Below are 22,451 nucleotides of genomic sequence, written 5' to 3'. Positions count from 1 at the left end.
AAAGGGTCCTGCTATGGGGACAGCCGAGTGTGATTTTGTTCACTAATTTCAGCCAATCAGTCGTATTCCTTCAGCTGTCCTTCCTCATGTTCATGTTTCTTTGTGTTTCCTGATTCTGTTGTAGAAACATGTCATTCAGGTTTACCAAAAGGTAGGACCCCTTATTCCCTTCAGTGTGTGCAATTAATCGACTAAAACTCTCTTTAACCAATAATTAGCTGGAACTGACAAACTAACACACTGCTTAGAACCTTTGTGATTGGTCTCAGGCTTCAAAGATGGGGTATATTCTAAGGGCAGTGTTGTCCTCTTGATCGGTCAGTAAAAACATCCATCAACAGCAAACAGAAAGCTTGCCACTAATCAATCTACAATGCATGCTGTGGGGACGGGGCTGCTTATGTAGTTGCTATTGACTGGTTTGTTTTTCACAAAGCAATGATTGGTTAGTATTGAACTGTTGTTCCAGGTAAGTGTGTGTGTTTTATGTAGACTGATATGTGTTTGAAAGGTAGACAGATTCTGGTGCTCTGTCCAGTATTGGATTTTGTTGTACGTTTATGGGTTATGCTCGACGGTCCCTGTGATAACTTGGCTGGCTTGTAGCAATGTGATCGACTTTGTGATGTGCTGAGGCATGATATAGATCCCTCAAATTCAACTCTGGACCTCGAAGCCAGTTCCACTGCTTTTTTTCATTCTTCCCCTTTGATCACGTACTGATTTTAGATCGGGGACACCAGGTGGGTGCAATTTAATTATCAGGTAGAACAGAACCTGCAGGCTCCGGATCTCCAACTAAGAGTTGAATACCCTGATATAGATTATTCTGATAATAATGATTGTTTATAAGACTTTGGGAACTTAAGTTTGTGGAATATTGGTTTGTGGAGTCATATGTACACTGTTAGGGAACCAAGAGGGTTCTGAAATAAATTATTGGGTAGCTTTTTGTGAACAAGTTGTACTGATTGCAAGATCAGATGCAATTCACAAATTCAAAGGGAATTATGTCTTGAGACATCAATATCTGAACATTTACAAGCGGATGGTCTGGCAGCTCAGGAGCAGTTTAAATAAAAAAAAGCAAAGACAAAGCTCTCCTACTATACATCCTCTTCAGAGAAAACCTTCTGTTCCTCAGTCTGATTCAAGACGTGTTTACACTGCTCCTTAGCCCAGGGCTAAGGGAGATTTTAAGCCCGGGGCCAAGCGAGTGTTCATACTTGCACATTCTAAAGTGGACTAGCACCAACCTTAGCCCAGGGCTAGCTGGCCCTGCTCCGGAGCAGGTTAGAAATGACTTTTCGGGGCTAGCCCCAGAAACACGGTGCCAAAATAGCCCGTGTAAAACAGGGTCATTGCATTTTGGTACACCAGAAGTACTTTAATTTCCATTGGAACGCTGCATTTGCCTTGCAGCATTGCATTGCGTTGTGTTGGATTTACCAAAAAACAGCTTGACAGAAATGGTAGCAGAAGGTGAATGTTGAACTTTTGCTGCACACGTATCCAGATGATGCTGCGTACCATTTTATGCAATGACGCTATTGCTATGATTGAGACATTAAGCTCAGGGCCCTGGGTCTGAACCCCACCCTGTGCAATTGGATCCTGGACTTCCTGACAGGCCTCCCCCAGGTGCTGAAGGTAGAAATGACTTAAATGTAAATGTAAATGTAGAAAACAACACTTCCACTACGCTAAACCTCAACACAGGGGCCCCACAAGGTTGCGTGCTCAACCCCCTCCTGTACTCCCTGTTCACCCATGACTGCGTCGCCATGCACACCTCCACTTCGATCATCAAGTTTGCAGACGACACAACAGTAGTAGGCCTGATTACCAACAATGACAAGTCAACCTACAGGGAGGAGGTGAGGGCCCTGGCAGAGTGGTGCCAGAAATGATGTCAACAAAATGAAGGAGCTTCAGGAGACAGCAGAGGGAGCATGCCCACATCCACATCGATGGGGCCGCAAGTTCGTCGACGTACACATCACTAACAGTCTGAAATGGTCCACCCACACAGACAGTGTGGTGAAGAGTGCCTCTTCAACCTCAGGTGGCTGAAGAAATTTGGTTTGGCCCCTAAAACCCTCACAAACGTTTACACATGCACCATTGAGAGCATCCTGTCGGGCTGTATTACCGCTTGGTGCGGCAACTGCACCACCCGCAACCGCAGGGCTCTCCAGAGGGTGGTGCGGTCTGCCCAACGCATCACTGGGGGCACACTGCTTGTCCACCAGGACACCTACAGCACCCACTGTCACAGGAAGGCCAAAATAATCATCAAGGCCATCAACCCCCCGAGCCATGGCCTGTTCACCCCGTTATCATCCAGAAGGTGAGGTAAGTACAGGTGCGTTAAAGCTGGGACAGAGAGACTGAAAACGGCTTCTATCTCAAGTCCATCAGACTGTCCACCCAGTACCTTGCGCTGAACTTAGTCACTGTCACTAGCCGGCTACCACCCGGTTACTCAACCTTGCACCTTAGTAGCTGCTGCCCTATGTACATAGACATGGAATCACTGGTCACTTTAATAATGGAACACTGGTCACTTTAATAATGTTTACATAATGTGTTATCATTTCATACGTACAGTGCCTTGCAAAAGTATTCACCCCCTTGGTGTTTTTCCTATTTTGTTGCATTACAATCTGTAATTTAAATACATTTTTATTTGGATTTTATGTAATGGACATACACAAAATAGTCCAAATTGGTGAAGTGAATATTAAAAAATAATTTGTTGAAATAAAAAATAAATAAAGTGGTGCGTGCATATGTATTCACCCCGTTTGCTATGAAGTCCCTAAATAAGATCTGGTGCAACCAATTACCTTCAGAAGTCACATACTTAGTTAAATAAAGTCCACCTGTGTGCAATCGAAGTGTCACATGATCTGTCACATGATCTCAGTGTATATATACACCTGTTCTGAAAGGCCCCAGAGTCTGCAACACCAATAAGAAAGGGGCGCCACCAAACAAGTGGCACCATGAAGGCCAAGGAGCTCTCCAAACAGGTCAGGGACAAAGTTGTGGAGAAGTTCAGATCAGAGTTGGGTTATAAAACAAATCTCTGAAACTTTGAACATCCCACTGAGCACCATTTTAAAATCCATTATTTAAAAAAATAAAGAATATGGCACCACAACAAACCTGCCGGGAGGGCCGCCCACCAAAATTCACAGACCAGGCAAGGATGGCATTAATCAGAGAGGCAACAAAGAGACCAAAGATAACCCTGAAGGAGCTGCAAAGCTCCACAGCGGAGATTGGAGTATCTGTCCATAGGACCAATTTAAGCCGTAAACTCCACAGAGCTGGGCTTTACTGAAGAGTGGTCAGAAAAAAGACATTGCTTGAAGATGAAAAAGCAACACCTGACAGGGGCGGCCTGTCAGGTGTTTGTCAAAAGGCATGTGGTAGACTCCCAAAACATATGGAAGAAGGTACCTTGATCAGATGAGACTAAAATGGAGCTTTTTGGCCATCAAGGAAAACGCTATGTCTGGCGCAAACCCAACACCTCTCATCACCCTGAGAATACCATCCCGACAGTGAAGCATGGTGGTGGCAGCGTCCTGCTGTGGGGGTGTTTTTCATTGTCAGGGACTGGGAAACTGGTCAGAATTGAAAGAATGATGGATGCCGCTAAATACAGGGACATTCTTGAGGGAAACCTGTTTCAGTCTTCCAGAGATTTGAGACTGGGACGGAGATTGACCTTCCAGAAGGACAATGACCCTAAGCATACTGCTAAAGCAACACTCGAGTGGTTTAAGGGGAAACATTTAAAGGCCTAGTCAATCCAATTGAGAGTCTGTGGTATGACTTAAAGATTGCTGTTCACCAGCGAAACCCATCGAACTTGAAGGAGCTGGAGTAGTTTTACCTTGAAGAATGGGCAAAAATCCCAGTGGCTAGATGTGCAAAGCTTATAGAGACATACCCCAAGGGGCTTGCAGCAAAAGGTGCCTCTACAAAAGAATTGCCCTTGGGGGGGGGTGAATGGTTATGCACGCTCAAGTTTTCAGTTTTTTTGTCTTATTTCTTGTTTGTTTCACAATTTTAAAATATTTTGGATCTTCAAAGTGGTAGGCATGTTGTGTAAATCAAATGATACAAACCCCACAAAAATACATTTTAATTCCAGGTTGTAAGGCAACAAAATAGGAAAAATGCCAAGGGGGTGAATACTTTCGCAAGCCGCTGTTTATGCTGTATTCTGGTCAACTGCATCATATTCAACCTTTGTTGAATACAGTATATACCATTCTATCCTACATATTCTACAGATAGACTAAATATTCTATCCACATACCATCCATAATGTCAATGCATTCCATAATATACTGTATATATGCAGTACCAGTCAAAGGTGTGGACACATCTACTCGTTCCAGGGTTTTTCTTTATTTTTACTATTTTCTACATTGTAGATTAATAGTGAAGACAAACTATGAAACAACACATATGGAATTATGTTATAACTAAAAAAGTGTAAAACAAATCTAAATATATTGTTTATTTGATGTAGAAAATAGTAAAAATGAAAAACCCATGAATGATTAGGTGTGTCCAAATTTTCGATTGTTTTCATAGCTTTTCTATTGACATTTTAATTAGATTAATGATATTGTTACATTATTTTTGCCTGGATCAGAAAAATGTGTCTCGTCTATGCACAGCATTCTCTGTACCGGGCAATATCACATTTCAACAGTACAGAATAGAATTTAGAATACTATTTCTAGGGAGTTTTTCCTAGCCACCGTGCTTCTACACCTGCATTGCTTGCTGTTTGGGGTTTTAGGCTGGGTTTCTGTACAGCACTTTGAGATATCAGCTGATGTACGAAGGGCTATATAAATACATTTGATTTGATTTATTTAGAATACTAGAATGAACCTTCTTATGATGGTCCAAAGGTCAGCCATGTTGGTCAACCTTGGTTTGCCAGGGTTGTGATAAGATATTGTGTAAAACAATGAATGTGAAGAATTGATCTGCGCTGTATGTGTGTTAGCTACCTAGGCAGACAGTTTTAGAATAATTATTCCATAAATGTTTCTAATTAACTGCCAATATGCAAACATTCAAACAATGCATTCCATCAGCAGCCATACACTGGCGCAAACAGTTGATAGGACTTGGACAAGTTGTAAATGCAACAAGTACTGATATTTTGTCATATAATAGTGCTCACAGTTTTCCAAGAAAATAGAATCTGAGACATTTATAGTCTGTCTACATATGTTTTAGAGGCTGTTTATACAGAAAATGTCTCAGATTATAATTATATGACAATATTTTCAATTGACTATAATTATTCCATTACATTAAATTCTGATACATCACATGCCTTTTATTTTCCTGCGTAAGTAAATGAGTGGTTTTTGATTTCTCCCTGACCAAGATGGCTGACATTTTGGTGCCATTATGGAACTTTGAGGGTTTATGATATAGCCCCTCTAGTAATTTAATAGGATCTGTATGAGGGAAACATTGTTTTTGAGGTCAGACAGCCAGACATCAAGGTTTACAAACCAACACTGTTGGAAATCAAATGCTAGGCTGGAAGCAAGAAGACATAATGTGTTAATATATGTCTTACTTAGCAGATAGATTGTTGTTCGCATGTTGTGATTGTCTGTTAAGGTTACCACAAGCTCCACTCTGTTGATCTACCTGCGTGCATTTTTTAAAATTTCACCTTTATTTAACCAGGTAGGCAAGTTGAGAACAAGTTCTCATTTACAATGTGGGATTTTGGAGTAGCGGACACCTTTTGGTAACACAATATCCTCGCCGGTCCCACTCGTATTCACAAGGGGGCGATGACAATGTATTATCTTTTTCATTTTTGTATTTAGTGAAAACAAGGAAGAGTCTCCTTCCCTTGCTTGTAGTAGCAAGCTGGCAGCTAAAAACATAGCAAGCAAGCTAGTTTTTCTTAGCTTCCCTTATCAGATTTATAGTTAAAATATCCGACAAATATTCTTATACTTGACCATGTGATCTAGAACATTATCCCAGTTTGATATGCTGCTTGAATATATTCAATCCCATATCAACTAAAATAGAATGTCATGTTTTGGTTGTGGAGAAAAAGCATATATCTCACAGCTGTTTTTACCATTGTTGGAAAAAGTACCCAATCAATTGTAATACTTGAGTATTCAGTAAAAGTAAAATACCTTAATAGAAAATGACTCAAGTGAAAGTCACCCAGTAAAATACTACTTGAGTAAAAGTCTAAAAGTATTTGGTTTTAAATACACCATACTATCAAAAGTAAATGTAATTGCTAAAATATACTTAAGTATCAAACATAAAAGTCTAAATCATTTCCAATTCTTTATATTAAGCAAACCAGACAGCACCATTTACATTTTTTTTTATTTATTTTTTTTAAATTTACGGATAGCCAGGGGCACACTCCAGCACTCAGACATAATTTACAAACAAAGCATGTGTGAATTGGACACAATTCCTGTCCTGCTAAGCATTCAAAATGTCAGTACTTTTGGGTGTCCGGGAAAATATATGGAGTAAAAAGTACATTGTTGTCTTTAGGAATGTAGTGAAGTAAAAGTAGTCAAAAATCTAAATAGTAAAGTACAGATACCCCAAAACACTACTTAAGTAGTACTTTAAAGTATTTTTACTTAAGTACTTTACACCCCTGGTTTTTACCAGTAACCTGGAGTCCCTAGTTATTACATCTAAACAAAATACATTTTGGGTGGGATTCTAAAAAGGCTCCAATGTTTAAAACCTTTTTTTTTTTTACAGTCACTGAGATGATTAAGAAAATAATGTAAAATAGGCTACTTTGATGCATAGCCTATAGCAAGGGTACTCAACTCTTACCATACGAGGTGCGGAGCTTGCTGGTTTTCTGTTCTACCTGATAATTAATTGCACACACCTGGTGTAACAGGTCTAAATCAGTCCCTGGTTAGAGGGGAACAATGAAAAAATGCAGTGGAACTGGCTTCGAGGTCGAGTTGAGTTTGAGGGACCTATAGGCTATAGATCAAGGAACCAAGCAAGCTTCATTGCCTACACAACCAGTGCTTGATTTGTGCAGGAGCTCACTGGAGCTGAGGACTGGCACCTAAAATGTTCTACTGCTTGAGCTCCTGTTCCTCTTATAAAATATTAGGTCGAAAGTATTGTGGAGCTCCTGCACCTAAATATAAACAGTACTGGTACCTGGCACCTATTTAATTCCAAGTCAAGCACTTCACACAACACTGCCCCCACGGTTTTGGAAGGAATGATATGGCGTGTTACAATTTTCATGTGGCACTGCCCCTTTTGTGATGTAAAACAACATTTCAACACTGCGTTACGCTCCGTCGGCACCATTTGCATATTCTGTGTAGACCCCTTTAGGCCAGGGCTTTGGAATACAAGTGTGAATCCTTAGCCCAGGGCTGAAGCTTAGCCCAATATCCCTAGGTGAACAAATGCTTGTGTGAACACAGGATAAGATAGCCCAGGGCCAGCCTTAGCCTGGGGCTAAGAACAATGCAGTGTGAAAAGCCCTTTAGTGGCACACTGAGATCAAGTGGCGACCAGGAGTTCTACATCTCAGGAAGTTCCGTCACATTTGCAACCCTCCCATCTTTCTTCCTTCACCATGTCCTTGTCACTCATTTCATTTCTCTGTCGAGTGATTCTTATTTCTGCACAGAGTAACAGCATCTTAGAAACGATTGGTTGAAGTATAAGGAAGGAAGTCTTAGCAGGGAGTCTCTTGTCTCAGTAGTAGGCAATGCGCTTTGCCCTCCCTTCACACTTCTCCTCACTTTTGTATTGCTGTGTGCCAATGTCTCCCTGACCTTTCTGTGCCCTTTAACCTTGGACCTTTCACTGCTCTTCCTCCCCTCAGGGTCAGTATTGACCCGGCCAAACGGCAGACGGCCAAATCAGGGCCTGCCATCCCTTCTTCCCAGGGAGCAAAGACTCTTAGTAAGTCTTCTGTCCACTCATCTCTCCTCTTCTCTTTTCCCCTTCCTCTTCCTCGTCATCCTGGCATTATTGGCCTGTGATCATGTCATTTTTTCTTACTCTCTTTTCATGTATCCGTAAAAAATACACGCTTTTCAAGAGCGGAAGATATCGAAAGTTATAGGAAGTCGCAGATGGAGACCTAAAGTAAGGGATCATTTCAACCCTTATGTCCCCACAAGAGTTAGGCTCAACTTTGTATGTCAGAGTTCTGTGTGGAGAGAACAAACTCATATACAACATGGTTACATGGTCACATTCCCTTCTCTCTAGAATGTGTATGTGACACTCCCAGCCCCAGATACAGTCTCAGTACTTCTCTTGTCCCTCATCCCACTGGCTAGAGGCTTCTATCTTGCCCACTAACTAAACCCTCCGGGAATCAAACTTTCTCTACCCTCCTGTAGACTCATTTCAGAGCTAGTCTGCATGTCTGCAGCACAAAACTCATTAGGGTCTGTGGACATGGTATGCAGTCCGACAATGGCCCTGTAACTGCTTGCCTAATTGTCTTTCAAGCCAACCCCCTCTCCTCTAAATATAACCAGTGTCACATAGAGGGAAGACACATGGGACATGTTAGAGGATGTCTAGAGGACCTCTGTCCTGCTGTCTGTCAACCTCGAGAATAGACTGCATGAGAGCTCCCGCAACAGCCCCAGTCTGCATGCACTGACCCTAATACACAACGTGTGTATTAGACGTGTGGGTGTGTGGACTGTAGTTCCACTGTATGGTTTTGTTTTTGTCTTGTTTGGGTGAATCTCGTCATGTCAAGAAACGTATCCAAGCTGTCATACCGTCACTCAACACATTTCCATTCCTGTATCCCCTTGCTCTATGTGGTCTGTTGAAGCACTTTTTGTTAGTTTGAACACCGGCGAGACTGATCAGTGTGACCAGTTCAAAGTCTCTTTTCCCATTGATTCTGCACAGGGTTCATGTCAACACTTCCATATTGAGGTTATAGATATTTGGCGGTGGCTTTCTTGTTTCTAAATACTTCTACACCAATGTGGATGCTACCATGATTACGGATAATCCTAAATTAATTGTGAATAATAATGAATCCACATGAATGTAGAAGTGTTTTAAAAACATATTCTTATTTACAATAAAAGTGACTCCAAAATGACACACAATACATTATTTACAATTCATTTCTATTGGGTACAAAATCATCTGAAACACAACCAAAACAAACACCAAATGCATCCAACAAATGTAGAGTCAAGCTTTGCGTGTTGTGAATTTGGGAACAATTAACTATTTACTACTTTAATATAAATAAGTGAATTTGTTCCAATACTTTTAGTCCCCGATAATGGGGTGGGGAGGACTATGTACAAAACGTGCTGTAATTACTAAACGGTTCACCCGATATGGACGAAAATACCTTCAAATTAGTCAGTGTCATTTCAAATCCAAAGTGCTGGAGTACAGAGCCAAAACATGTGTCAATGTCCCAATACTTTTGGAGCTCACTGTATGTTATATCTCTCATCCTTGAAATGACAAAATACTCTCTTTGGAAGTCCACATGTGTTTTTTCTCTTTTTCCTAATCTTGCTCTGCTTCCTCTACAACTGTCAGAGTCTCAACCGAGTTTGAGAGAAACGGGAGATTTGAGGGCTCAAGGTGAGGTGTATGTTGTTGCTTTCGCAACCTGATATTTCTGTGACGACAGGCTTGATATCATTTCACTCCCAGCTCTGTTCTCCATTCTGTCAGTCAACCAGTAGTCCCATCTGTCTATCCATAGGTCCTTCACCTTTTCCCCATGGAAGTGGTCTCTGTATGTGATTACGGGTGTGGTTATTTTGTGGTTTCCTCTGAGTGGTGTGCTGCATGACCATCTGTTCCCTGTATGCTTTGCTAATTTGATCAACACCTTGCATTAGTTTGTCTATTCATGATACCGAGCCATAAACAGATATGACAATGACTAAACATAGGGGAAAATGCAGAGCTTTAGATAATTCATCTTCTCTTTCTCCCTCTTCTCAGTCGCAATGTACCTGGGGATCAGAAAGGGGAAAGTAAAGACGGTAAACCCCGCTCCCTCAGATTCACTTGGAGTATGAGGACCACCAGCTCCATGGAGCCTTGCGACATCATGGAAGAGATACGCAAGGTGCTCAACGCCAACAACTGCGATTATGAACAGCAAGAGTGTTTCCTGCTGCTCTGTGTCCATGGTGATGGACATGCTGAGAACCTTGTCCAATGGGAGATGGAGGTGTGCAAGCTGCCCCGCCTCTCCCTCAATGGCGTGAGATTCAAGAGGATATCAGGCTCATCCATCACTTTTAAAAACATTGCATCCAAAGTCGCCAACGAGTTAAAGCTATGAACGAAAGGGCAAAACTGTCTGAAAGTATTTAAGCTGTACAATGATTAAAGTAGCAGTTTCCATTTTTTTTCTCCACAAAAATACAGTATGTATTGAATGAAAATGCCAAAAGCATTCAGCTATACAATAATCACTGAATTACTAATAGCTCCAGTATATATTCTGGTCATGTTAGACCATCATAACAAATTGAATATAGTTGGTCATGCTGTGAAAATGGACAAAGCTTTGTCTTTATTTATTTCATTAAAGTTACCATCGTTTTGTGTAAATAATGTATCTTACTTTCAAGACAGCTACACTGTTATACTCAGTTTGATTTTAGGTGGAATTTATGTAAATGTTAATTAGGTAAGAACACGTGTCAATAAAATTGTCAACTTGACTCAGTATATTTTAGTTCTAAATGAGGATGTGCAACATCACAAATGGGGAAAGAAATAGAATCAAACATGGAAGAAACCGTTTTTATTTTCAGATGTCCCATTTCAATGAGAGTGTCTTGTATTAGAGTGTAAGTGCTGTTTATTACAGAGTGCATTCCAGGATGTCACATTCAGATGACAAGGGAGAGGCAATTAAGAGTGTCACTTCTGGGCAGGCATGAGGTCATCAATAGACTGTCCCTTCTCCAGCTTCTTCTCCATCTCAACCAGCAGCTTGACACCATCCACAACCATTTGCACCAGCTCCACCTCAGAGAAGCCCAGGCGGTCTGCGTTGGAGATGTCGAAGGTGCCACCCACAGCTGCAGTGTCCACCCCACCTGGAATGGAGACGTCAGAAGATGGACTTAACAGCTACAATACTCCTTCGAGAAATTACAGCTTTAACCCTAGAACTACCGCCTTAATGTGATTGTAAGTTAACCTGAGCAACAGCAAACAAAAGTAGATATCTGGTTCTGTGATGGATAAATGTTTTACCGGTTCCACGTTTCTGGAGCCTTAGCCTCTTGAGCACTTCCTCAAATTTGGCATGCTTGCTCATGTTGGGGATCTTGACGTGGACTCCAGCACGTAGCCCTGTGCCCAGGTTGGATGGGCAGGTGAGAACGTAGCCCAAGTGCTCATTCCACATGAATGAAGTGCCCTTATCTTTAAACAGAGTTTCAATCTGAGGAAGAGACGGTGTCAAATTTTAACAAGGAAAGTAATACAAACACAATCGATTGATCATTGCCAGCATGTTTACACAGAGCATTTAACATGGCAACAGCAAATGATCCTTTAAATTCTCAAAACCCTGAAGGTATTCGTCAGATATTCACTCACCTTTGTGAGGCCAGTGCAGAAACGGTTGAACACCTCCTTCATGTTGCCACCCTTCTGCATGGAGATGACGCGCAGGTGGTCCTCCTCATTGACCCAGACCAGAAAGGTCTTAGTATCATTGTGCCTTGACCGATTAGAATAAATAGATGTTATATGGTCCTCTTACAAGGTTCATGGACAATGGCTTATGCCACCACCAGCATATAAACCATTATGAACATTTACCCTCTGACTTAGCAGAGATTAAGGTACATCTAGTTAGAGGACATTTGAGAATTTACCATTCCCTTCCAGCAGTCATTTACTTGAATAAAGTAAGGTTGGAGAAGTGAGAACAAAGACTGGTGAGTTAGAACAAAACCAGATTCTAATACCTCTGAGGAAACCTAGAAGTGTGAGAATGAAAAACCCTGTCCTCTCACCAGATACCCCTGCCATCAGGCCAGTCCCGGGCCATGCCAGAGGCCAGCAGCAGAGGAGACACAGGCTTGTCAAACAGAAAGTGGTCATCAATTAGCTGCTGCTGCTCAGCATCTGTCATGTTCTTCAGGGCGTAGTACTTCCCCTTCAGGTCACCGGACAGGGAGTCCAGAGCTGCAGAGGAACACAATCAGATATGTCAGATACATTGGCTCTGCATGAGCTTACTGGATGAGTGAATGTGCAGTCTTCATTACATGGCTTTCAATCTGGTTGAACCAGAAATTACCTCAAGGAAGAAAGGATCAATTCAATGTATATAAATATGTCCAGACAGTGATCTGCAGTCTAAAGCAGAGGTCGTCAACATTTCCTTGTCCAGGGACCCAGATCATGTTAACAAAATGTTTCCCCCCCCCCACGCCTTGTCATCCGGTGAATAATAATGGGAAGGACAAGTATAAATCAACATTTTAAAATGTAAAGGTTTGGTAGATAGTGTTATTATTTTGACATCCCCACATTATAATTGGAAGTAGTGTCAACTAACATTAGCTAGAAAGGTAACTCCAACTAGGGCTGTGACAACTGACATTTGGGTAACGATTGTCATGCAAATGACCATAGATAGTAATAATTGTCATTTTTGTTGAAGTGTTTTGAGCTTATATGCATCATTTAGACATGCATAAATGCAGAAGACACATTTCAGTTGTACAACTGATTAGGTATCCCCCTTTCAAATACAACATAAGTTTACCCAAATCATACAGCGCAGCTTTGGTGACACTCCTTTCTCAAAAACCAATGTCTGACAAATTAGAACGTTTGGAAATTAATTAGGTCAACTAGATATCCACATTTGTATATAAAGTTGGAATCCCCCCATCCCCCCCCTTCTCCTAAAATGTATATATTAAGACTATACCACAATTGTGCCAGCTCTACGCCAAACACGGTCGCTATTAGCAACTGTTTAAACAAAGGTTTGCCATGTGCAAAATTATTTCCAATTCAAGAACGCTTACCAGCAGCACTTGCCATGAAAAAAAAAGCACCTGTGATTACCAGTCAAAGCCTATGTCAGATACTCCATTGAATGCAATTTGCACTATTAGGAGTTGAGAAATAAAGTTAATCATTAGAGAGATGATTTACCTCTTTTCCATTGTAGGTATGTAATTCAAAATGAGTCTAGTCTTGTTGCTAGTAAAAGTCATAAAAACATTGAATAGTTTCCCACTTTTTTAAATACATTTTAATATTTTTTCACAGATCCCCTGCACTACCTCTGGAAAAATAGATAAGTGTACAAATATGTTTTTTAAATAAATACTCCTGGTCTATGATTACCCTTGGTCTGAAGTCATCTTGTCAGCAACAGACATATCAATTCACATAGTTCACCACTAGAGGGGACCCTCCACACAGTAATGTTGCAAGAGGGAACTGGCATCATTCTAGAGTAGTCTCTGCACCGCTCCACCCTACAGTTCAAACAATTCTAGTTCATCTGTCTACAATTCTACCATGCATTAAACACACCATCCCAACCCCTCAAGACATTGTTTCTACACTTCCCATCTTCACCATTTATTGGGTAAAAACATTTAGAAAATATGTTCAGTCCATCTTGATAGACTTTTGGGTGGGTTGAGGTAAGTACCTTCGACTGACATTTTCTCAACACCCCTTCGCTCTCCACGGCTGCAGTGTGGGGGCAGGCAGAACCCACGGATGCTCCTGCCTGTTCGGACACGGGAGCTAATGACATAGTTGGGGTCCAGGTCATCTCCACCCTGTAAAAAAAAGAAAGGAAAACAAAGTTATCCTAGAGTTACCTGTAACCTGACAACACTGGTCTAGTTTCCTGCAGGGTACACAGTTGAACATTTGCCTTATACCACAGTCAACCAGGTACCCATTTAGAGGGCAGTACCTTCAGGTTGTCTGGGTTGAGGTCAGTCTTGTGCTTGTCTGTAGGCTTGTATCCTCCATGTCTGTCCTCAATGATGGGATCCAGCAGCTCCTTGAAGACCTCGTACGTCTCCTCATCTCCAGCCACACATCCCACAGTCATGATGAAGGGATGGCCTGGGGGAAAAAAAACAAACAGGGGAGTCAATTAGGAGACAAATTGTAGAGCATGACAAACATTAACAACCTCAAATAATAGATAGCATTTCATCAGACTCCAAAGGCGGAGTCAGACTCAGGATGGGTTCGTTTTACCAGGATTATCAATCCCCGTCTGAATGACACCATCTATGGTGAAGCCGTTGGGGGTGGCACGGTCTCGGAGTTTGGTGTACATGTCCTGGGTTAAGACCTTGGCCATGTGGTTGTTGTGCTGGCTTAGGTCAGGGAACTCCTCCTCAGGTGACAGCCTCTTGATGGTCAGTTTAGCCATTTTATCATTGCTGAACAATAACACACACATTCTACAGGGTAAGCCACCTGCTATGCTTAAATGCATTTGGACCATCTACTCAGCGCCTCAGTTCCCCTCAAAAAGGGTTGGACTATACCATTTTAGTTCATATAGAGTCACCAGATTTGTCACTTATTGCAGTGACAATCGATCATAGTGTCTGTATTGATACATTATTATGGTATGCTAGACCAACAAGCATTATTCCCAGCAGAATTTGAAAGGCTACCTGAAACGAATCATTGAACCATTGTGCTTTGGGCATTTGGTATGGATGCAGGCCAATGGAAAAGACGCATCCTTCTTCCTATTGATTACAGACTCATATAGAGTTACACAATCCATCAACAAGGTCACTGTGCAGAACAAAAGTGTATGAGCGCCTCCCTAGAGTGTGATACTGGATCAAAGATGGAAACTCGAGTGAGTCAGACTCGAGTCACAAAGAAAAAGACTTGCGACTTGACTTAAGTCAATTGATCATGAGTCTGAGACTTGACCTCTAGATGAGACTCGTGAACAATGAACGTCAGTACTGGGATAAGTTTGTTGTGCATTCTGTCAGATAACATGGAACAGGCGGCATTGGAACAGAAAGTAGTTTGATACAGAGGGGTTTAAAGTGTTCTAGAACATCTGCGTTCTGCAAAAAATATGCAGACAAGGACGTATCTATTTCAATGGGAGAATAGTAGTTACTCATATTTGCACTTTGTCCTTTTGATTGAGCGGACATTGTGTATGCGATTGCTATGTAGTTAAACGACAGGAACAAGCAAACGTTAATCTTAAGTAAAGCTTGTTAAAACAAGCAAGTGAACTAGCGTGTATGTTAAATCATGTCATTTAAATATGCTGTAAATTATATAATTATGACAGTGTTTGGCAACCAACTTTAAATGTATTTAATTGTCCCCAAAAATAATGTGTTTATAGACCTACGCCATTCTGTACCATCACTCATTCATATCTTTATGTACATACTCTTTATCCCTTTACACTTGTGTGTGTATCAGGTAGTAGTTTTGGAATTGTTAGGTTAGATTACTCGTTGGTTATTACTGCATTGTCGGAACTAGAAGCACAAGCATTTCGCTACACTCGCATTAACATCTGCTAACCATGTGTATGTGACAAATATATTTGATTTGATAACCCACAGCAGGCAGAACGTCCCTGTTGGCAATGGCTTGACCTTTACCTCAAAGACTTGTGAACATCTCTGTACTGGACGCCCTCACTAAACGCACTTTGAAGAGGCAGAACACATGGCTTGATGGTTGAACGCTGCATGAGTCTTTACCTGGGTTATCAATCCCGGTTTGAATGACATCATCCAATGTAAATCCACTGGGCGTTTGTTTGCTCCTCAGACGCTCGTAGATGGCAGGGGTCAAGATCTTGGCCATATGATTGTTGTGCTGGCTGAGATCTGGGTACTCCTCACTAGAAGCATACTTCAGCTTTAGCGCGTTGTGGGTGTTTCCGAAAGGCATGGCTGATCCCTGGACGCAACACGGAGTGGAGGAAAAACGGGTGAATGGGAGCTTGAAAATAGTACAACATAACTGTCAAATAGTTGGTTTTTATTATGCGACTGCATGGATCAATATGCGCATTGTGTAGTAAGCGAATGCACCGAAAGACAGTCACGATTATATAGGCTAGAGGAAAATATCGACAGAAAGTTGCTAAAATAAAACAGATCCCTTTACTCTAGAGGCGGAGTGATGGAATGCAAGTCAAATGCTAAAGATTGCGCAGCAGTGTCATTCCAAGCCAAGTAACTATTTCACAGAGCTCTAGTCTAGAGTGGTATTTTGCTTGTTAAATCCAAGTCGTTCAGAACAATAAAGTAGGGTAGGCTATGCGAGATAATAACAGGTGCGGCACACTAGACTAGAGCAAGAACATCAACATAACGAGGTCTCCTGCTCGATCACGGCTACAGATATTACTTTTTTGCGTTGTCTATTGTCGATATTTCCCCGAAATATGTCAAATATATGAATGATATCCTTTTAAATCTAGCCTCTGCTAAAAACGTATAAAAGTATTTGCTAATGAGTCACTAATGTGCTGATTTGGGGTTAAAACGAATGATGCCATTCTGATCATCCACGAGTGAGTAGAAATAGGGGTCCTACCTGCTGCGGAGGCTGGTCACTACTACTAGGGGAAGACACAAAGATCCCTATTTTTCCGACCGTGACGCGCAATCACCAACGTTATTTGGTACTCCAGTAGAGGGAAATGGTCTTGGAGATGGTTCTTTATAGTAGGCGAACTCGGCTCCCATTGGTCAGTGTTTGTATTCCATTCATTCTATTGGTCGAACACTATAGGCTATACTCCGAGTTGATATTAATGTAAAAAATAAGGAATCCCCCTGGACTGCGCCCACAAAACAAACGTTCTTTCCAATTGACCCCCAATTTAAAACAGGCAACTTAGTAGTATATTTATAGTTATACATAAATAACAAAACATTCCGAAATGCTGCTGTGTTATTCAATGTACAGGCTATTCTGTGTGGAAGACTGGGACATGTTGGGATCAGGTGTCCAAGTAGGCTACACATAGCTAGCTATGCATGTTGAAAACGTTTAATCACAGGTAAGACATTTAACTTGTTTAGTTTAGTCCGTTTGTAACTCCTCACTACTTGTAGCTTTATAGTCAGGTTGGTAACTAGCTAGCACTCACTCACATGGCTGCTAGCATTGTCAAGAAAAGGGCATGAGAGAAGCCCTACAGTATTACGTTTTTCTAAGTAGTGAGAGTTCTAGGGAGCAAGCAATGTTGAAAAGTCATATTTAGACATGTACTTTTCTTGAATGTAGTTTGTAATTTGTTAAAACAAGCAAACAAAAAGAAAACTGCATTTGAAAGTTTTTGCTGTGAGCCAATTTAGTTACCTGGGTAACCACAGATTGTTTTACCCACAGGTGGGTGGGGCCAGGAAGCTCCACCTAATACCTACTGGTACTATACCGGATTGCAGTTTTTAGATGTTCCCTTACCTTCGCCTTCACACTTTTCTCTTGAAAACTTTTATATGTAACTACATGTAATCGAAAATGTAATCTACTTAATTCCAAAAAGTAATATGCATACTCCAAGAAAGGTTGACATTTTTTTTATACATTGCTGAGGTGTAGTCACTTTTGAGGACACAAAATCAGGTACAAACAAATCATTTAGGACGCTATCAAAGCACTTACAGTCATGTGTGCAAATTCTATGATAAAAATGCTCTATGAAAGAAGGACATGAAATATTTGATATGATGTATTTCCTATTCAACAAAACTGTATGAATAAGACTTTAAATGAATTATATTTTGTCTAAATATAGTATAATCAATTTCTAAAATGACTAACTATAAGATTTAACCTTCCTTATAACTGTAAAATACATTAGTCTATTTACTGTTAGAGAAAATGTGCATATCTTCTGAAGGTCTCTCTTGATCAAAACGTCTGCCCCCATCGCTGTGAACATCTCATTACGATGTAAGGATTCCAGACATATGCATTGTTAGTGGCTGTGACCTAGGGTTCAGCCAGGAGTTGATGGAGAGTCGGAAGAGTGAATTAAGTTGTAGGAGGGACATTCCAGCTTCAAGTGGTGTCAGATTTCACATCTTGCTTCATACAGGCAGAAGAGACATGTGTCCATGAGAATCAGGGCTACTGCTCAATCTATGGTGTCCACATAATGATTTATAAGCGGAAAATGTCAGTCGGAACCGGTACCAGGACCACGCAGGTCCCCAAAACAGGGTACTTTACATCTAAGAGGTTTCAAGGCCCAGTGCAGTCAAAATTGTGATTTTCCTCTGTTTAAATATATATTTCCATACTATGAGGTTGGGATAATGTGAAAGTGTGAAAATTATGATAATGCCCTTTTAGTGTAAGAGCTGTTTGAAACGACCACCTGAAATTTCAGCCTGTTTTTGGTGAGATGACATCACCAGGCGGTAAATGAGTTAAGGGACCAATAAGAAAGAGAGTTCCAAACCTCTCTGCCAGTAACCTAGTCCCTCCCCACTCAGACCACTCCCAGACAGTCCTAGTGAAATTGTTGCTTGAGAAATTGCTCTTTGCGAAGAAGACATTTTTTCTTCTTCTTTTTGACCATTGTTATCCAGAAATTATTTAATACTGAGATAAAAAATGGCTGCATTGGACCTTTTACGGTTATACATATGATATAACAATGTAAAAATGTGATTTTTAAAAATAGAGGGCTTTATCTTCATATTTATAGCATGAGAGCGTCTGTGACAGCATGGGCAGTGCCATTGAGGTTTTACAACCCATATGAATCCCCACCCAGTTGACTACTTTGAAATTAATAAGCATGGTGGAAGCTCTCAATGGCACTGCTCAAGGCCAGGTTAATGCAGGGACTTACTGGGGCTGAAGGGCCCAAGAGGCAGCTAAAATAAAATAAAGGAAATGTATACAGTAATATGTATGTATATACAGAAATAAATATGTGTATATATATGTATATATATATTATATGTAATATATATGTGTAAATATGTGTATATATATATATATGTGTGTATATATATATATATATATATATATATATATATATATATATATATATATATATGTATGTATATTATATATACATTTTATATTATATGTAATATATATATGTGTGTATATATATATATGTATATATGTGTATGTATATATATATGTGTGTGTATATATTATATATAGTATATATTATATGTACTATAAATATATATATATATATACGCGGTCCTTCTGTAGCTCAGTTGGTAGAGCATGGCGCTTGTAACGCCAGGGTAGTTGGTTCGATCCCTGGGACCACCCATACGTAGAATGTATGCACACATGACTGTAAGTCGCTTTGGATAGAAGCGTCTGCTAAATGGCATATATTATTATTATTATTATTATTATTATATATATATATGTATATATATAATATATACATTATAGTATATGTAATATATATATATATGTGTGTATATATTTGCATATATATGTATATATGTGTATGTATATATATATGTGTATATATATTATATATACAGTATATATTATATGTAATATATATGTGTGTATATATGTGTGTGTATATATGTGTATATGTGTGTATATATATATTATATATATACAGCATATATTATATGTAATATATATATATGTGTGTGTATATATATATATTATATACATACAGTATATATTATATGTAATATATATGTAATATATATATATATCTTTTTACAGCAACTGCCAACCACAGGAAGAAGTTCACAATGAGTTTAGACAGCCTGCTGCTGCTGCTCTGCTAATCTTCAGATGGGGGGGGGGGGGGGGGGGGGGGGGGGGGCCTGCCATGATTGGGTAACTGGCCCTGCCTTGATTGGGTAACTGATTATTGAAGAAAAAAAAACTTATTACTGCATAATAATATACAGTGCATTCGGAAAGTATTCAGACCCCTTGACTTTTCCCATATTTTGTTACGTTACAGTCTTAATCTAAAATAGATGTTACATGTTTAAATCCTCAGCAATCTACACACAATACCCCATAATGACACAGCAAAAACAAGCTTTAGAATTTTTTTGAAATGTATTGAAACAAAAAAACAGATACCTTATTTACATAAGTATTCAGACCCTTTGTTATGAGACTTGAAATTGAGCTGAGGTGCATCCTGTTTCCATTGATCATCCTTGAGCTGTTTCTACAACTTGATTGGAGTCCACCTGTGGTAAATTGAATTGATTCGATATGATTTGGAAAGGCACACACCTGTCTATATAAGGTCCCACAGTTGACAGTGCATGTCAGAGCAAAACCAAAGCCATGAGGTCAAAGGAATTGTCTGTAGAGCGCCAAGACAGGATTGTGTTGAGGCACAGATTTGGGGAAGGGTACCAAAACATTTCTGCAGCATTGAAGGTCCCCAAGAACACAGTGGCCTCCATCATTCTTAAATGGAAGAAGTTTCGAACCACCAAGACACTTTCTTGTGCTAGCTGCCTGGCCAAACTGAGCAGTCAGGGGAGAAAGGCCTTGGTCAGGGAGGTGATCAAGAACCTGATGGTCACTCTGACCATCGAGAAACTTCCAGAAGGACAACCATCTCTGCAGCACTCTACCAATCAGGCTTTTATGGTAGAGTGGCCAGACGGAAGCCACTCCACAGTAAAAGGCACATGACAGCCTGCTTGGAGTTTGCCAAGTGTCACATCTGGAGGAAACCTGGCACCATCCCTTACGGTGAAGCATAATGGTGGCAGCATCATGCTGTGGGGATGTTTTTCAGAGGCAGGGACTGGGAGACTAGTCAGGATTGAGGAAATGATTAACAGAGAGAAGTACAGAGAGATCCTTGATGAAAACCTGCACCAGGGCGCTCACGACCTTCCAACAGGAGAATGACCCTAAGCACACTGCCAAGACAACGCAGGAGTGGCTTCGGGACAAGTCTCTGAATGTCCTTGAGTGGCCCAGCCAGAGTCCGGACTTGAACCCGATCTAACATCTCTGGAGAGACCTGAAAATAGCTGTGCAGTGACGCTCCCCATCCAACCTGACAGAGCTTGAGGATCTGCAGTGAAGAATGGGAGAAAATCCCCAAATACGGGTGTGCCAAGCTTGTAGCGTCATACCCATGAAGACTCAATGCTGTAATCGCTGCCAAAGGTGCTTCAACAAAGTACTGAGTAAATGAATACTTATGTAAATGTAATATATCTGTTTCATGCTTTCTTAAACTGCATCTTTTTCCCCTAGTGGCCTCAATGATTCTCTGTTTTTATCCCATGTAAAATTATATGAACTGACTAGCTTTGGGACACAACATCGAGAGTCAGTGTGTTGGTTGGACTCCCTGAGTGGTGTCAGTCCACTCAATACACAGATGTTGTCCCAAAAGCTATGAACTGACCTTCTTTGGCGCATGTAAATAGACCTAACTAACTATTATTTGCTCAAACTGTTTGCAATTCCTAGGGATTCATTAACAAATATAGGGCTGTCATGTGAAAAAGGCTGAAAGTCAATTATGATTCACTAAATTGCTTGTTCTGCCTTTTTACGAAATCCCAAACGCCATCAACTTGAGCCTGCACAGCTCAGCTGTCGAAGAGCATTTAAAAAGCACCGCGTGTGCGCCTTTTCGCAGATTTATATACCACCTGAACTGCCTCATTCATTGCACGATTCAGTGGATTACTGCGAATGAACCGACGTCTCGTCTGGTCAGTCTCAGTGGTATCTAACAAATCCACATGTGCGATCTGCAAGAGCATGTGAACAGCAAGTAAGTTCGCTAACAAGGCTGCATCATTAACCTTTCGACATATACATCACTTCGAATAGGATCTTTACTTCGCTTTTATACAGTAACGTTACTAGAGTTAGTTCCAAGTAGCTACGTTTATGGCGGGTCAAAGTTTGCTAACACGTTCGTTGTCGTGATTGTTCATTGCCTGACTTTAGCTAATGTTATCTAGCTAGCTAACTAATGAATGGCGTCTTGATTGCTCCCCCCATAACATTGAGAAGTTTTGCACAGTGAAGTTGCCGAATAGTGTACTTGGGAAAAGCAATATTACATTTGTTGTCGAACCAAGCTAGCTAACGATGAAAGGTTGCTAAATTGCATTTAACTAGATGTGTTAATTTACTAACATGTCTTAGCTAGGTATGCAATTTTAAAATGAACAAACTGTTTTTCACTTACATTTTCTCCATGGTTGTGGCTGTTCTTAGGTGGAGGCAGTCAAATAACTGAAGTAAAGTTTCTCCACTGTTCTAATTCGAAAATAAACAACGGTCGTTTAGATTTAAATGATACTTGTTTTTAAAACAAAATATACAACTCGCACGTGCAACTGTTCTGAGTATGAAAATAAACACTCATTTTGGAG

At 40.5% G+C, this 22,451-nt stretch overlaps 2 protein-coding genes across 18 annotated transcripts in view; one reads left to right on the top strand and one right to left on the bottom strand.

Moving 5' to 3' along the window:
• Positions 1 to 10,772, top strand: part of mark3a (MAP/microtubule affinity-regulating kinase 3a) — a 32,594-nt gene extending 21,822 nt beyond the window's left edge. For 2 of the 16 annotated variants that reach the window (XM_046308414.1, XM_046308413.1), the window contains exons 16-18: positions 125 to 151; positions 9,628 to 9,672; positions 10,042 to 10,772. In XM_046308414.1, the coding sequence (XP_046164370.1) occupies positions 125 to 151; positions 9,628 to 9,672; positions 10,042 to 10,387 (418 nt within the window). In that variant the 3' untranslated portion in view covers positions 10,388 to 10,772. Of the gene's footprint in view, positions 1 to 124; positions 152 to 7,915 lie in introns of all 16 variants that reach the window. The other 14 variants (XM_046308417.1, XM_046308415.1, XM_046308418.1 and 11 more) reach the window with 11 other exon arrangements.
• A 68-nt stretch (positions 10,773 to 10,840) lies between these two features.
• Positions 10,841 to 22,290, bottom strand: ckba (creatine kinase, brain a). 2 transcript variants are annotated; one of them, XM_046308430.1, is made up of 8 exons: positions 22,265 to 22,290; positions 14,314 to 14,501; positions 14,021 to 14,175; positions 13,748 to 13,880; positions 12,084 to 12,255; positions 11,662 to 11,785; positions 11,314 to 11,503; positions 10,841 to 11,153 (listed from the first exon to the last, which is right to left on the bottom strand). In XM_046308430.1, the coding sequence occupies exons 1-8, from the start codon at positions 22,273 to 22,275 to the stop codon at positions 10,975 to 10,977; spliced, it is 1,152 nt and encodes a 383-aa protein (XP_046164386.1). In that variant the 5' UTR covers positions 22,276 to 22,290; the 3' UTR covers positions 10,841 to 10,974. The 2 variants fall into 2 exon arrangements, with proteins under 2 accessions (XP_046164386.1, XP_046164385.1); XM_046308429.1 differs by lacking the exons at positions 14,314 to 14,501; positions 22,265 to 22,290 and adding exons at positions 15,816 to 16,017; positions 16,660 to 16,777.
• Between the last annotated feature and the right edge of the window lie 161 nt (positions 22,291 to 22,451).

The sequence above is a fragment of the Oncorhynchus gorbuscha genome, linkage group LG17 (genome assembly GCF_021184085.1).
Source record: "Oncorhynchus gorbuscha isolate QuinsamMale2020 ecotype Even-year linkage group LG17, OgorEven_v1.0, whole genome shotgun sequence".
Lineage (NCBI taxonomy): Eukaryota > Metazoa > Chordata > Actinopteri > Salmoniformes > Salmonidae > Oncorhynchus > Oncorhynchus gorbuscha.
This window is presented reverse-complemented; position numbering and strand designations above follow the sequence as displayed.